This window comes from Malurus melanocephalus, unplaced genomic scaffold, assembly GCF_030028575.1.
Source record: "Malurus melanocephalus ecotype Western Australia unplaced genomic scaffold, MMel_1.1 scaffold_498, whole genome shotgun sequence".
Taxonomy (NCBI): domain Eukaryota; kingdom Metazoa; phylum Chordata; class Aves; order Passeriformes; family Maluridae; genus Malurus; species Malurus melanocephalus.
In genome coordinates, this window is record NW_026623730.1 from 72,909 (window position 1) to 89,951 (window position 17,043).

General features: G+C 42.1%; 1 protein-coding gene across 1 annotated transcript in view; it reads right to left on the reverse strand.

The window, feature by feature from the left end:
• CHST15 (carbohydrate sulfotransferase 15) overlaps positions 1 to 5,632 on the reverse strand; it is a 21,444-nt gene extending 15,812 nt beyond the window's left edge. Inside the window, exons 1-2 of the mRNA XM_057381209.1 lie at positions 4,567 to 5,632; positions 3,467 to 3,810 (exon numbers count right to left, since the gene is read on the reverse strand). Of these exons, the coding sequence (XP_057237192.1) occupies positions 3,467 to 3,810; positions 4,567 to 5,109 (887 nt within the window). The 5' untranslated portion in view covers positions 5,110 to 5,632. The remainder of the gene's footprint in view (positions 1 to 3,466; positions 3,811 to 4,566) is intronic.
• Positions 5,633 to 17,043: the final 11,411 nt, after the last annotated feature.

Genomic DNA, 17,043 nt, shown 5'->3' on the forward strand with positions numbered 1-17,043 from the left:
ACACCAAACGAACACACCGTAAATTCACAGCCATAGGAAGTATTTTAAGCKCTCTGTTTTGTGGTTCCTGCATGAATGAGCCTGCGTTTATTCCCTTCTAAATTTAGCTTTTGGAAGGAATATAAAAGATAAGATCCYGCTTCCATTTGCACCCGTGTAGATTGCAGTAACTTTGGACTCCCACTGGATTTACTGTTTTGAGATTGAGCACAGGCTCGGGTGCCAAATATGTAAATCAGCACACTCTGGGGAATCATTCATGGTTTTTTCTCCTTTCACAGGTATGCAAATAAAGCTCCATGGTAGTATCTTATTTTCCTCCTCTCCTTCCCTAGACTCCAGGGTGTGTCCAGCACCACCTTCCCCCTGCGTTTCTCAGCATCTCGAGCCGCATCCTGTGATTTTTATACTCCTTTTCCCACTCCTGTTTCCAAATCTAGTCTCACTTCTCCATTTGCTGTGCATGCTCCCCACACAGGACTWCTCAGCTCTCCCTTTCTTGTGCCCACAAGGCCAATAATTATCAATTATGTGAGAGGCAAGCTCAGCAAGGGAGTTCTTTTGTCCATTGCCTCGGATTTTCCCCTTTGGGAAAGTGGGATTTAATGAGGGTAGAAGAAAGTTCAACAGCGTATTTTGATTTGTTTCAAGGGGGAAAAAAAGTGCAAAGCGTGGTGCTACAGACAGCCTTGGTTTGTTGCCACCTCAGTGAAGGGAATAGAAACAGTGGCAAGGAGCCAGGAAAGAGAGACAGTCAAGCTGGGACAAAGTCCTGTGGAGCATCAGCCATCCCAGCAGAAGGGGAAAGGAGTGATTTGCGAAATGGGGCCTCCCTGGAGGGCTGTTTGACTTCAGCTGAAATTAGTCAGTCTCAAAAAAATCCACTGAATCAGAGGATGCCATTGAACAAAGAGACTTCCTTGTCCAGCTCGAGTGTTAGAAACCAAACCGAGTTAATAGCCAGGAGCACAGGAGTCACAGCCACTTCACTTGTGAGTGTATTTTTCATATTCTCTGTTTTTCTTCTTTTAATTTTTTAAATAGTAACCATTAGGTGATGTACTTTTGAGGCAGAATAAAAGGACTGAGCCACCAGGAATAAACTCAATCTTTGGTTCCCTGTGGCAGACAGCTGAGATGATCTGAAGGTCATCTCCACAGATCCCTCTCCCATGAGGCCACGAGCTCGGCAATATTTCCTCATTCTCCAGCTTTACAAAACAACTTCAAAAAAAACAAATTATGCAAAGAATGTTCTCTTCAAGGATCAGCACTTGGTCCCCAGTGGCTGACCACAAGACTGTGCAAGTGGAGGGTTTGTGAATGCCAGCACAGAGTCAGGAATTCACCCTCGTTCTCAAGTTAGATRCACTCTACCCTGATTTTTTACATTCTTCTGCCTGTTTGGTAGGTCAGGTTCAGAGCTTTAGTGAGCTCAGTCTTGCTGAAGTGAGGTTGGGTACATTTCCTCCTCCAACAATTCGTTCTAAACATTTATGCTAAGGTGAGTGTAAGTAGAGGGAACTATTTAGTGTAAAACATTTTGGTTTAATACATCAGTTCTTCCCTTCCTGCAGCTCTCCAATGGAACACAAAATCCTCTGTAGATTTTGCTGACAGTCYCTTGTTTCCATCACTTTACCTAAATATGAGAAAAAGTTGTGGCTGCCCCATCCCAGGCAGTGCTCCAGGCCAGGCTGGACAGGGCTTGGAGCACCCTGGGGTASAGGAAGGTGTCCCTACCATGGCAGGGGCTGGAAAAAGATGATTAAGGTCCTTCCAACCCAAACCATTCCATATTTTGTCCTCAGGCAGCTGCTGGCTGTGATGAACGAGTCCCTTCTCATGGCTCCTCAAGGGKCACCAAGATTCCTCTCTTGTTTGACTTGGGTTCCCTCCTCAATCCACACCTTCAGTGTGCCTTAAACCTGACTAAATTACCTCAAAAGCAAAGCTGTGTTTTCTTCGCACCACTTTAAATCTTAGTTTACTAATAGTATTTAGAAAATGTCTAAAATATTTGGCAGCTTTCTTAAGGTATTTGTGAAGAAAGGAAATAAAAAATTGAACAGAAAAAATCTTGAAATGCCATCTCTGTGGCTGAGAGCTCCTCACTAAGCAGCGAGGAACAAAACCCCATTTGCAGGAGCTCAAAGGTTCTTCTGGGATGCAGAAACAAGATGGGAATGACAGGACCACATGCAGGAGAAACAAAGAATTTGAGAGTATGATCTCAAAATGAAGAACAGAAGCAGCATTGCAGGTGTCCCAGTGCCTCAGAAAGTGTCCTTCCCTGCCTTTAGCCACAGCAATTCATTAAAGAGATATTTTCCCATCTCAGGGAAGCTTTGAAAAGCACCAAAAGAAAGAAGTGATCAAAGTCCTCAGCCAGTAATCCACMCCCCAGTGCCAGGATTTTCCTGTTCCAAAGGCTGTGTCTGCCATAAAGCCACAGCAAATGAGAAACTGAAATTAAGATGTCACTAAAATAACCAGAATCTTCCTCTTGGAAACAGTAAAATCACTGAAAGGCCTTTCATACCAAAGTCATACAAAGTGAGGGCRTTCCAGCACTTAACAGCCAGACCCAAGAGTGGGAAAATCCAGTGCCTGGGTGGAACACAGAAGGCACAACACTCACCCACACGTAGAGGGGAGCAGTTGGGAAATGAAAACAGATATTCTGTTTAGATGATCTCACCTAATCTCTGACCACCAGACTGACCCTCCTTGTCATCCACAGAAGAGAGGATATGAAGGAGAAAAACACTTGAGATGGATGAAATTCTGTGCTCAGCCCCAGTGCCCTGAGACACCCTTTGGAGGTGCAATCACGAGGGGCGGATGCCTTTTGCTCCAGCTGGCCACAACCCCAACTATTCAAGTCCACCTTCAGAGATGGAAATATTGATTCCACCCAGGAAAAGAGAAGCAAAAATATATGCAGAGTCCTCACTGTGAGAGAAATTTCTCATGCAGACACATCTGTGCCAGTCAGTACTGACCAGAGCTGGGACATTGAAGAAGCTCCTGCCACAGTTTATTTATTGAACCAAATAAGGGCTGAAATTTTAAATAGTGACCCATCATCTATTCATGTAAGAAAGGCTTTACAAAATGTCACAATACAAAACTATCGCTGCTGCTCTCCAGCTCCCCCAAAACAACCTAACAGCTTCTCTTCTCGCCTTTACAATCTCACAGGGTTGATTTTATCCTGTGGTTTTATTTTTTTTCCTGGATTTTCCAGACCACTGCAAATAAATCAAATGAAATGTGCATCATCTCGAGGGGTTTAAACTAAAACATCACGGAACAAGAGCAGGTCGAGCATCCACCACCTGGATTTCTCAAAACTATCAACTCCAGCGGTTTCTAGATAAACAAACATGTAGCAAATCTATAAATTTCATGATGAAAACTCACAAAATTTTGARTTTGCCTGGACAGCAGAGGCCGTGCTCACTCACCAAAGCGTTTCCTTGTCCACCAGTGGGGCTCCTTGATGGCKGAGAAGCGAACGTCGGGGTGCAGCCGCAGGCGGTCGTACAGGTCCGTGGTGCCACATTTGGGCTGCCCGATGATGTAGAAGTGCGGGAGGCAGCGCAGGCGGTAGTGTTTGTCCTTGTAGTGGTACAAGTGGTTCCAAAACACCTTCCTGAGGTAATCAAAAATGATCCGAAAGCGCTTGGAGTACAGTGCGTAGGAGTTGGTTGCATAAGGATCCGTGGTTGTGTTGCCCCGGTACTCTTCGTACCAACAAGGGTTCTTGCTATTTGGAAGGAATTTGTTAGGAATTACTGAAAACATCTGCAACATAAAGAACAACAATTTCAGTCAAGGCAGCAAACAAGCAACAGTTATAATTTTCTTACTTAGCACGGTGAGAGAACAGAAACGTTACCTGAACATTTTTGCCTACAAAGCTGACCCCATTTATTGCTTCYGCTGGCACCACAACCAAATCCTGTACAACCCATTGGACTGGGAGAGTATTACTTAGAAATACTTTTATTTTAAGGCCAGAAAGGGCCTCAATAATCCCCCAACTCCCCTACAACTCCAGGAACTGATTTTTTTTTAAGTCAAACACCTAACACTCAAATTAAATTACCTTCCAGTTTTTAACTCTAGTTTTTAACTCAGGTTTTTAACTCTGAAATAAAAGGTTTGCAGTGATTTTCAGGAAGGCACCCTGGGAAGCAGTTATTAGGAAGGCTCTTTTCTTATTTATCATTTCAGTTGACAGGTAAATCTGAGCCACGAAGAATTTTGCATGAAACAAGGTGAAAGTGATGTTGTACAGCTCTCAGAAGGCTGCCTGATTTTTCGCTTCAGGTGTCAAGATGGTTTATAGAATCCATCCATCCTGCCCGTGACTCTGAGGGATGTGATCTCCAGCATCAACTTCTCAGCTGCTGTGAATCAGGACACTCTAGGTGGTGCAAATCACCACGAGAACATCCCAGCAGTGAAACTTTTTAATATCCAGGGTTAAGATTGATCCAAAAGTCTTGAAATAAGGGAGTGAAAAGCAGTTTGAGACATGCCTCAATTCATACTTACGTGTGGCTCTTGCTTCCTCAGCTCTTCCAAATCAGGGCGCTGCCTCACTGTAAACTCTATCTTCGAAGTAATGGTGTCAATAATTAATTTAATGCTTGGATAATCCTTTACGTATGAAATATTAATTTTTGAAGGCTGGTAATGGTCTTTCATGTCACTAAGGCTTTCGTTGTCCATTAAGCTGGGATTGCTGGCAAAAGCCCCGTAATGGAAGGGAGATGGGATCAGCAGCAGCCCGTGCTTGGCTCCAGTCAGCATGTAGGATACCATCACCAGGGTCATTATGATCAACCCAAACATCAAACTGCAGAGTTTGCCCTTCCTCAGGCAGAAAATCCCGTTCCAGCTCTCACAGTGATCAGCCCTCACTTCCAGGACCGCCAGCCACTTCATCTGCTTGCTGTCGGGGTACAAAGGGATTTTGTTTTCTCCCCTGCACACAGGACACTTCTGGTTGCTGTGATCAGGTCCACGGCATCTGAAGCACTGTCTGTGCAAGTCATTTGGCAACAAATGGATGCAGCAATTAATGCAATGCCTCATATTACTGCTGTTAAACTCCTATATTAATGAGCCAAGCGCAGCCATAGAAAGGTTTCTGAAGMGTTTGAGTCATCTTCCATAGCTCTGAAATGATTGAATTCCTGGAGTGATTCTAGGACTGCTCAGCAATGCGAAAGGACAGGTTCAAAATGGAATAAAAAGTGACATATGTCACAGGAAGGAAAAAAAAAAAACCAAAAAGCCAAGCACCACCAGCACACAAAAATAGATGTACTCTGGATGTGACTCCCAAGAATTTGGCTCAGTAAGAGGAATGTGGCGAAGTAAGGATCGGCTGCAAAAGTGGCTCAAGTTTTTCCCATTGAACAAAATGAGAAGGAAGAAAAACGGTTGTGCAGTGTGAAAATATGCAAAAAATAAAAATAACTCATTGTCCTCTGCTTTCTGCTGGAGTAGGCAAATACAGRCAGAAATTTCCAGGTTTCTTTAAAACAGGCAGGTTCCAAACTGCACTGCTRGGAGCTTCATCTTCCCAGAGGTGGTTCCGAGGAGATGCATTGTCCAGCCTAGAGAAACAAAAACACATTTATAGGCACACCCAGAACAGCAGACATCATACCCACATCACCCACAGCCACAGTGAAGCACAGCCCACCACRAGCCAATTCCACAATTGCAAAGATGCCTCCTGCTTGCCAAGTCTATTAATTATTACAGTGCATTAATTATTACACCACTCAGGATATTAAACCCTGGAAACCTTTGGCTCCAGGTTCCCACAGAGCTGCCCCTGCTCTTCCATCACCCACCTGATCCCATCAGTGAGGGGATAACACCCATGACCCCCCTCAGACCTCACTGACCCACCCAACAGATCTTCATCTGCTCCTGAATTATGGGAGCAMTTTTGGACAGTACTCAGTTTAAATTATTGCACTCTATCAGCACGTGGGGACATTTAAATGAACCATCCCAAAAGTGGGGTAGGACCCTGTTGGAGGCAGGGGTAAAATAACAGTCCCCTTTGAAACACAGCAGACAAAAAGCCAAAAAAAAAAAAAAATCAATCAAAAACTACAAGTAAAACATTCAGCAATCAAAAACTATAAGTAAAACATTCAGCAAACGGAAGGGGTTGGAAAACAGACAAGGAAAGGCTAATGGCAGGATCTCAGGTTTCTGGATCAAATGATGGGTCCTCTCATTACTCACTAAATCAGAGAAGTATAATGATTACTGCTATGAGTCCCACAATTTGACCGTTTTGCCTTTGGCTCTATCAACACCTATTTTTAATGTTTAAGAAAAACTGGTATAATTCTAGATAATAGCTCCTGGTTCATTCCCACAAAAGTGCCCTGATCAAATGGGGCAGTCATTTCAGATCCTGCACTTATCTTCATCCTTCTGGCTGTTTTTTTTGTGTGAGACAAAATGCTTTTGTAAAATTTATTTGTATTCTAATGCTTCTCCCACTGAACACTTTCACTTATTGGAGGATTTCTGCAGTCACAGCAAGTAGGCTGTGTCTCAGGGACCCAAGAATAATTAGGTAAATATTGAACAAAAGTATTTGCAAAATACTTTCCTTCCCCCCMAAAAAAAGTTCATTTCCTAAATGAGTTTATACTCTGTGCCAGATGAGGCAGACAGAAATCATAGCATATTCATTACTGACTATTTAAACCAAAGGGAAAGAAATCAGTGCAAGACTTCTCAAAGAGTTCAGCCTCAAAAACTTCTCTGAAGGAACAGAGCTGTGATGATTTTGATAGAAGTTTAAATGATGAGAGAGATTGAATCAGATTAATATGGGTCATTTTAAACCTAGAAAATTCATTCTTTCTTATGCTAAAATATCCCCCACCCAATTAATGTACAAAAGAAAAAGAGGAGCTATGGAAAGGAGGCAAGATTGAGAACATCTTGATGGTTTTCCAAAGACCACCAATAGTGGTGAGAAGAAGGACAAGAAAGGGAAGTCCTGACAAGAAGTGGAAAGTTTCCACTTCTCAAGTGAATATTTCAGGCAGAAATAAGACCCTGATCYAATATTTTCAAAGAGGAAGCAAAGGAGGATGGAGGCAGGAGCAGAGTCAAGGCAGCATCACTGAGGTAACAGAAAATCAGAAAAAACTTAGATAGCTTAAAAAAATACTGCAAAAAAAGAGGATGGAGATGAGGGCCTTCGTCACAAATGATAAAAAACGAAGGTAAAAAAAAAAAAAAACCAGCCTCTCAGAAAAGAAGCACAAAGAAGAGACTGCTGACTAAAGCAGCACCTGGAAAAGATCTGGTGACCAAAAGGTACCCTACAGCAACTCTTCAATTAAATGTATCGCGTTCTACACGTTTGGTTTTTTTGTAGCCCTTCTACCCTGAACTCCTCCACTTTGTCATCCACCTCAGCATCCTCCCAGATCTCTGCACTCCAGCTCTTTGCTGTTTATTTTCAAAGAGCAGTTCCTATGCACTGTCTATTTAGAAAAAAGAAAAAATCCAATTTATTTTCCAGTCCTCTTCTACCAGAGAACTGAAACCTGCTCAGTGACATTTATTGAACRGTTTTATCTGAAATAGCCTTATGGAATCAATTCCAGGTCCGTGTATTTGACATCAATTCTCAAATTTTTAAAAAGAAAAATCAGAAATGCATTAATGAATACAGACCACAGGGACTTTAGAAAAACCACATAACCTCTCTTCTATCCTTTGTCCATTTGTGTATTAAAAAAAATGGACTGGAATTTATTGAACCCTTCCCAAAGGCAGATATTTCTCATGAAAATCTGCTACAAATATTGCCAACTCAAGGTAAAACCATGTTAACTACATCTTTGACAGGTGAAGAAAATGGTTTATCAGGAAGGTGATACAAGGATAAAAAAAATAGAAATATGTTTAGGCTACAGTAAAGCTGACATCTTAATCACACCATCCATGAGGGGAAATTTAAAGTTCCACCAGCAACCATAACTCTGCCAGCTCATGCACAAGCACTGCAAGAGGCTGCTTAATTAGATGATCAGCTTGATGACCTGTCACAGGGCAATGGGACAGATCACTCAGTGATAGAATACAGAGATGTTGATCTCATTTTTTTTTAATAACTGCTGGTTGCCAACACAGCATTTTACATTATTTTCCACTGTCATGTTCATGAAATAAAAAAAAAACAAACCTGAATTGTAATAAGCGCATAGAAGTTGGGATGCAATTCCCTAGTGTCACTCCCTTCTCTTGACCAAGAAGTTTTTAACAGAAATTTGTTCCCTAAGCTTTCAGCATGGCATGAAGAATGCTCACCAGAATGGCAGGATCTTCCCCCAGCCCTCATCCATGAAACCAAGATATTTACAGCTTTTTTTTTTTTTTTTAATCCTTCCACTCAACATTCCCACAGCCACCAGCACACGTCACCCCTCAATATTCCACTCCTGAGAGCAGGAGGATGCGGATTGCAGGCAGAAGGAAGGTTACGAGGCTTGAGCTGGTCATAAACCATGTGTGTCTCGTTGTATTTCAGCTGCAAAGCTGCTGGCTGTTCCCTGGCAGAAAATTACTCTCTTTACACAACAAGCAGTGTCTTTGTATATTGAATAATGTAGCATGTAATTTCCCCTTGTTGGAGGGGACGGTGAATTATTTATKATCGCGTCTACACCGCATTTGTCCTCCGCGCATTAACGCGTGCCAGCCCTAACCACGGAGCAGAAATCAACCTCTGCAGGCTCCTCACGGGCCAAAAGCAATCCTCCTGGTAAAAATCAGGATCTCTGGGAATAGCCTGAGGAGGAAACGTGGATATAGGAGATGACACACRGCAGGATGGGGAGGAAAAGGAAAAGCTGTCTTGGATTTCGATAAATTCCCGCTGAAGCCACGGGGACTTTGCATCGCTGCTCCAAAGTGAAGCAGGCTCGAGCTAACAAAGGTATTTATGTGCAACAGAGAATTAATGGCAAACAGGTGGGGTCTTGTAATGCCAATTTTTCTGAGCAATTCCTTCGTTGTGTAAGAGGAGGGGCTGTTTGGGTTTGGGATGCAGGAGAGGAGGCTCACAGGTAACACCTGCAGGAACCCCAAAAGCAAACAAAGCAAGCAAAAGCTGCCTGCTCGAGAATCACACTGGAAATGAAATACAGCATCCACCAGGCCCCACTCATCTCATAAATAGGGTAAAAAGAGACATTACCCCTAAAAGAAAACATGCAGGGTTTTTCATCATTCACATAGGTTTGCTGGCTGTATAGAAAATATATGAAATTCTGTATTATTTCTATTAAAAAAAWTCCTCCCTTTCCTCTTTAAGGATTGTAAGGGAAGACTGTGACTAAAATGGCTACAGAATCTCAGAATGATGGAATTATCGAGGTTGGAAAAGCATTCCAAGATCATCAAGTCCAATCATTAACTGAGCTCTTCCAAGGCCACCACTGCTCCATGTCCCCAAGTGCCACATCCACATGGCTTTTAAATCCCTCCAGGGATGGTGACTTCACCACTGCCCTGGGCAGTTCCAGCTCTCAACACSACTTTTGATGAAGAWATTTTCCCTSATATCCAAACTAAACCTCCACTGATGCAACTTGAGGCCATTTCCTCTTGTCCTAATGCTCGTCCCTTGGGAGAAGAGACCAACAGGCTATATAAAAAGCAATTACTTTCATATGCTCAGTCACGTAATTAAAGTTCTCCTCCTCTATGGATAAGATAAAACAGATTGAACAGATTTTGCACACACCTTCTGGACATCTACGTGTGTGACATGTTTTCCAGGTCACCAGTTCCTTAATGCTTAATATACTTTCATTTCTTTCATAACTCTTTAAAATAAGGATAAATCRAACTTCTGCTGCTGCTCTTCAGGGTAAATTTTGTAGCAGCCTTGTTACTTCTAATCACAGTCATCTTCCCCTCCCACCACACAAAAAGGTGGCTGTTAACCTCTTATAAACCCATTTCAGGTACACCAGGGACACATTTCTCACCCTGGGGTATAAATGCTCCTTTGGTTTATGTCAGTGACGCTGCAGCACTCTGCTCCCTTCACACAATATAATTGAAGATTTCAGCTAAGACAGTCCTGTTGGGCAGGTCACAGCCTAAAATATGGGTGTCAAAGGCAAGGGAGAAAATCATCCACCAGCTCTCAGGTTAGATGGGATGAAGCCTAATTGAAAAGCTACGGATGCTATAAAATTAAGGATAAACACTTTTATCCAGAAGAAAACCCAAACAAAAGACCAGACAGAAGAKAATACCGCTGAATCATCTGATCAGTGACATCACACAGCTGCTAATTTAATATATCTAATGCCATTCTCAGAGTAACAGCAATGTTGTTTTATCCATAGTCTCCTAATTGTTCCCACTAATCTGGATAAATAGTCCTACAAGCGAAGCGCCTTCCCTGCCAAATCAGGAAGGTTTGTTTAAATCAAGTTCTCAGCTTGCACTGCTGATGGCTTTTGAAATCTCAGAGCAAAGCTGATCCCACGCCCTCCACGAACGCTCCAGAAATGAACTTCCCTGTGGAAATGTCTCCCTCTGAAAAGCTCCTGTGAAGACAAGGCTGTCATTAGTCACAAAGAGATGCAGGTCTGGAAGTGAAAGGCTGCCCACAGCCGTACGATGATAAACTTTCCATGACTCACATCAAGAGGGATGGAAACATGAAAGGGCAAAGAGAGGCTGGTGGAGCGAAATCCTCATGACATTTTCATGTGGAAAGAAAAAACCCAGCAATATTCAGTAGTGACGCAGCACAAGCACTTTTGTAATTCCTTTTGTATCTCTCCATCACCCAGTGCAACACCATCCCTGCACAACAGCAATTCTCCAGCCCATGCAGGACCAGTTAACAACCACTGGACACAAAAAAAAATCTGCCAAACTTCACAGTTACAGATATTTTTTAGCAATCAAGCTAATTTGGAATGGTTAGAATGGAAGCAGACGACAGGCAGCACACCAACAACCCAAAGTATTTGTACAAGTGCAGTGAAGTGTTTGTACAGCGAGAGGAAGTTCATCCTGTCAGTGGGCAGGCTGTACCATTTCAATGAAAAAATAACCAAAACAGCAGAAGTAATAAAACCTAAGCTAAATTTAAAAATAAAGAAAATTATGTAAGGCAAGAAGAGGAATAACAAATTTTGTCTGTCCCGCTTAGTTGGACACATTTGGCTCCTCAAGTGAACATTTTTGGAAATAAACTTTGCCTGAACTCCYATCTATTTACCTCAGAGAAATCAGAAAGATGCCAGAAAGATGATATGTCAATAAAAAGAGGATCATGAATCACTGACCTCTGCAAACTTCTGGCAAAAAAAAAGAGAGAAAAAAACCCAAACCAAAACAATAAAAACAAGCAAAAAGCAATCGCAGTGATTTAGCAAAACCACAGGACTCATCACAAAGCTCAGCAACCTCCTGCAGACTGAAGTTATGTAAAGGTCCTTTATTTACTTAAAACCCCTAATTTTTAAAGAATCATCAATAGATGGAACTCCCAAGGTGCTGTACAAACCCATAAAACCATTTCCAAGGCAATCAGTTGGAAAAGAGCTGAAATGAGAATTGGTGGCCACAGCCCACGGTTACACACTCAACCTGTTGAACAACTGCTGAACACTTGTCTAAGTCTGAAATATTCTCCAAAGAACCCATTTCTGAGGCCTTTTAAAGCCAAAGCAAACCTCCTGAATCACCACTGAATCAGCAGTCTCGCCCAAAAAACAACTGTGGCTTCTTCCATAACCCAGCTGGTTTCTTTCTCAGAATCGAATCCAAGCACAATCTGCTCCTTCCTCATCCACACACTTCCAAATCAAATGTGAGGATGGAATAAATTACATGCTCCACGTGCAAAAAAAAAAAAAAAAAAAAAAAAATCAGCAAACTCCCCTAAAATCAGCATTACTGTGGTGGTTTCAATCACATAAGGATGACTCCTATTATTTGGGTTTCAATGCTCAGGAAATAGTTACTGAGCTTGAATCAGCACTCAATTAGGGCACAAACACTGCCTGAATAAACAGAGCCTTGGGAGCAAGGAGAAAAGAGTGAGATTGAGAAGGGAAGCACCCTGAGCTGGATCAGGGATCCTGTGCCTTCCCCCAGAAATCTGTTATTGCACCTGAAATCTTGTGGGAGTCCCTGGAATTTGCCAAGGTTTGGTTTCCTGCACTCCTAATTTGCCACAGCCACATGTTCTGATGTGCTGTTGTGTGGTCTGCCTTGAGAATGTGAAAATAATAAATCTGATATCAGGCATTTCTAAATTAAAGCATTTTTCAGCAGAAAAAAAAATCCCCATGAATGATATTTAATTCCTTCAGTGCTCTTTCTTTGTATTAAATCGGTCTAAATCAGACTCATGGCTTATTTTTTGAGCTACTTGCAGAATGGAAAATGCAGACAGGAAAATAAAATAGAACCAAAATCAGCCATTTCTCCAGAAATACAGATCCAAAAACCCTGGAAATAAATTAAAAAAAAAAAAATAATAATAATAAAAAAAAACCCACCAGCAGCAGCCACCCAAGCTGTGGCAGAACATGCCTGGAGCTCCTGTGTCAGGGCAGAGCTCCCATCAATGTGTTCAAATCCTCCCTCTTGTACAAACACAGAGCAAAGTGCTGTTCCCATGCATTTCTGAGGATGTTTGGAGCTGAATTTTGCCTGCAGTCCACACTGGCTTCTCAGCTCCTGATCAAAACTTGCTGCCTACCACGTGCAACAGCTCCAGCAATTCATCTTTTCCTTTCCCTTAGTTCCTATTCCTCTCACACAGAGCCTCGCCACTGAATCACTGACAGGTTTATATTGAACATGAAAGAGTTGCACACTGTAGGAAAAAAAATCTGTGTCTTCACATAAATTACTCCAGTGCATTTCTACACAAAAAAAAAAAAAAAAAAAGAAAGAAAAAAAGAAAAAAATCACTTTAATCCACTTTCAGAAATCATTCTGCACGGTCAAAGTTTATGATTGTCATTTTTAATGTTCATAGTAACTGTGAGCAATCTCCCCACGTGGTCCTGGGGGTCATTCCATGGAAACAAGGATAAACCAGTGCACCCACCCTGGGGGGCTCACAGATTCCCTTCCCAAAAATCCAGAGCCACATTAGAAAGTTCTGACAACACAACCAGAAATTGCTTCTATTTTAACCAAAAAAAGCGCCCCAGCCAGTCCCTCATTAAAATGATTGATTTCCTTAGAGCCAGAATAAAGTACTGATGCTGTTGGGAGTTCATTTTTACCTCTTCCTAAGAAAAAGGGAATCCACTCAAATGTCCAGAGAGACACCAATGCCAAAATAAGGTAAAGACATACGTAGAAGGTTAAATAATTCATGCAGTGATTTAATATCAGTGAGAATTGTTCAGTATAAATTTGCCCTGTACTTCCTTCTCTTATAGGAAAAAAACAAGCAAAGAGCTCACTGGGAAGGCACAGGGAACACCTGAAATACAACTTCAGATGCAAAAAGGGAATGTGCTAAAGGCTGCTCTGGCCACAAATGTTCGTATTGCATTTTAAAAAAGACCAAACAGCAGCTGAAGATTCGCCCCCAACACAGGATATCACAGAAATTCACAGTAACAGAAATTCTTACCTGCCTGCTCTTTCAAGGAATACATCCCACAAATCAGCAAATTCCTGTTCTGTGTTTGAGTGCCACAGGGAACCACGGAGCACCGAGGCTGAATCTGTTATGAAGCTCCTTCCCTGCAGTTATTTTTACCGAACAAATTGAAGAGGTTTGGGGGTTGGCGAGAGGGGAAAAAATATCATCTCTAAATACAGCTCTCATACGCCCTGCAGCCAGGCTGTAATCAGAAATAAGTGTTTAGCTTCAAGAAAACTCCCGAGGCAGAGAATTGGCCTGGTATTGACAGAGCTCATGTCTCAAGCTCAGCTGTTTTGTCATTACCTGTTTTTTTTTCTCTGCTCTGCACCTCCTGTTTCATTTCAGCCTCCCAAAGCTGTTTCATTGACTCTCTGGAAAGATATTGCTGCAATTTACTCAAACTGCTCTTCTGGAGCAATTTATGGATATTTGGGTTTTCCCTGGGTGCAGAGGAGCTCAGTCAGGTGAGGACAGTGCAATGTTTGCATCATTCCACCTGAACACGAGAGGAAGGTTTGGATTCTCCATCCCTGGAAGAATTCAGGGCCAGGCTGGACAGGGCTTGGAGCAGCCTGGAATAGGGGAAACACCTCACTGTGCTGAGGAAMATAAACCTTCACAGTCAGGGTGCCAGCTGGCTCTTACTCAGGGAGATGTGGAGAGCTGGTGCAGCACAGTTGGATTTGCAGGAACAGATCTTTCGGTGCTCAARGGTTATTTTAAGCCCAGGTCTTTGTCTCTCACGTTGATTACTGCTCCAAAAGCAGCACGTGGGAGAAAAAAATGTTCTGAGARTATTCTCAATGTCCTGCCAAGCATTTTCAGCCTTGACATGCTGCAAAATAGTGGGCATAACTCACAGTTATGAGTTACTCTGATTACCATCTTGCTCGTTTTACACATTCAGTTTTCCTGGATTTTAGCAGCTGCTCCCTCAGGTTGATTTAAGTGAGGAACATATTCWATCCACCATCTGATCTCTAATACTTTCTGCCACTTTGCGAGGGGTATGCAGCACAAATTGCTAAATCTGGTGGGTTGTGAGAGATCAGCTGCTAATTTAAGGCTGCTTTTGAGGGATGAATAACATTGTATGGAATAAATAGAATTTGCATCACGTAATGCCTTCGGTGCCTGTTTATCTCCTGCCGTGGTAAAACGGTTTTGCATGCAATAACACAGCCAAGTTGCATCTACTAGAACTCATCTGATCCACTTTCACACTTCATATATAAACAATTTTTCCTCAAAGGGGATCAGTTCCACGTGAGCCTTAACTTTGCTCTAAAACACAACGCAGTTGCAATTCTAGAGCGACGTCAATGCTCGCAGCTGCTCTTTTTGATTTTTAGTGGCTGAGAGGGGATTTTCCTCCACCTCCAGGCTGAATTCTCYCCATAAACTTTACTGTCTCAACGGAGTCATCCGAATTCTTTTCGTTGTGACTCATGTATGGTACCTTCTCTGCAAGACACGCATTGAAATGGGTGGAAAAACGTATCTCATCTGTACATAAGTACCATGTAAGTGCTTTTTCATGAATAGGGCATTTCATCTTTCATCTAGTGCTGAGTGGGTGAAAGGAAACATACACAGCTGCATCCTGAAAAGACAAACTCAGCATTAGAGTCTGTCATTAAAGTTTCTTGTAAATTCAAACAAAAATTACTCAACTAAAACTATTCATTGATGCCAAATCACAACTGGGGCTTTGTTTCAGCGCTTTAAAAAAAAATGAAAAACCAGCTCAACTCTGTTCCAAGCTTAGTAGTAACTTTTCTAAATGTTCAACAACTTTAATTCTTTAAGCAATGACACATCAGATAAACCTCAGCCCATTAACCAAGAAACCACACATTTATTACAAAGTGAAGCAGACTCAGAGTCCAAAGTGGAAAACCCAAGAAAGCCCAAAGTATTCTCAGAGAAATTTATAATTAGTTATCTCTAAAAGATCACCAGATTAAATTCTTGCAGGTAACTGCCGGCTACACCTAATTAAGCAAAACCTTTTTGATATAATGTCATTATATTGCTTCCAGCTTCTGAGAAAAGTGTTTATTCTGCATAAGTCAAGCAACATTTACTTCCAAAGTCTCCTGCCACTGTTCCTAAGTGTTTCATCAAAGGCTCCACCTCTCACTCCTCTGCGCTCTTGAGCTGCACAAAAGTGTAACAGATTTTTATTAACCAGTTTATGAGACACTGATTCTGAGGATTCTAATCCCTGCAGCTCTCGTCCTGGGCTCTGTGGCTGTTGAGGTGTGTGTGGCTGGCACAGCACACACTTGATGTAGAACCTGATGCCATCTGATAACGGATTAAACACTCCTGATCACCCTCTCCTATCTCCAGATCATCACATCTAAAGAACAGCTTCTATCACAGGCTTCAAGGGAATTCAAATATCTTAATTTCCTGATTTCCACTAGTGGAAGAGCAAGGATGCTCACCAGCCTCTCAGTAACATCTCAGCTCACGATGTTGTTCTCGTAACATGGCAAAATCCAGCCCAGGAATCCTGCACCTCCACAAAGAGCCCAGTTCACACAGTCATTAAAAAAAAAAGGGAGAAAAATCCATGCTGTGTGTGGAATCCATGAGGAAAATCCTATAATATCTAGGATAATACCAAGAAAATTTGTTCCCCAGCCCTTGAATCATCAACTCTCCTGACTCGACTCTCCTGCAGGTTCCTCCTGTCTTTGGCTTCACTGTGCTTGTTTTCCACTTGGGAAGAACACAACCACAAATACCTTTTCATGCCTTACACTGCAYTTAGCTGGCCTGCAGATTGTAAACAAACAAGATAAAAATCTGAGACTGTTCTTTGCTGAATCTCCATGAAAAGAAACCAGCAGGGGGGAAAAAAAATTTAAAAAGCAAACCAAAACACCAATTCTGCATAGTGATGAATGTACCAAGAGAAATTTGGCATGCACTGCCTCACACCCTGCCTCTTCTGCAACATTTTCTGCAATATAAAGACAACATTTAGCTTAGCAAACTAGATGGTCTTTATTTGTGGGCAGAGGAAACYCGAGGCAAGCGCTCCAAGAGACTTTTTTTTTTTTTCCAATGGATATGTTAATTACTTAACTTCTGTTATTGGGAAACTGTCCCAAACTAACCTTCTACTCTCCCTCTACTTCAGCTGCAGCAGGGTGAAAATTCATTTTTTAAGGTTTTGCAGCAAAAAATTGAGAAGACAGAGCCCACCCTTGMTGGAGCTCTGAGATGGCACAAGTGCCTTATTCAGGTCCTCACTGAGCAATTTTTGGGAGGGATACCTGGGGCCAGGATGCTCCAAGACAGAGAATCCCCCGATGCAG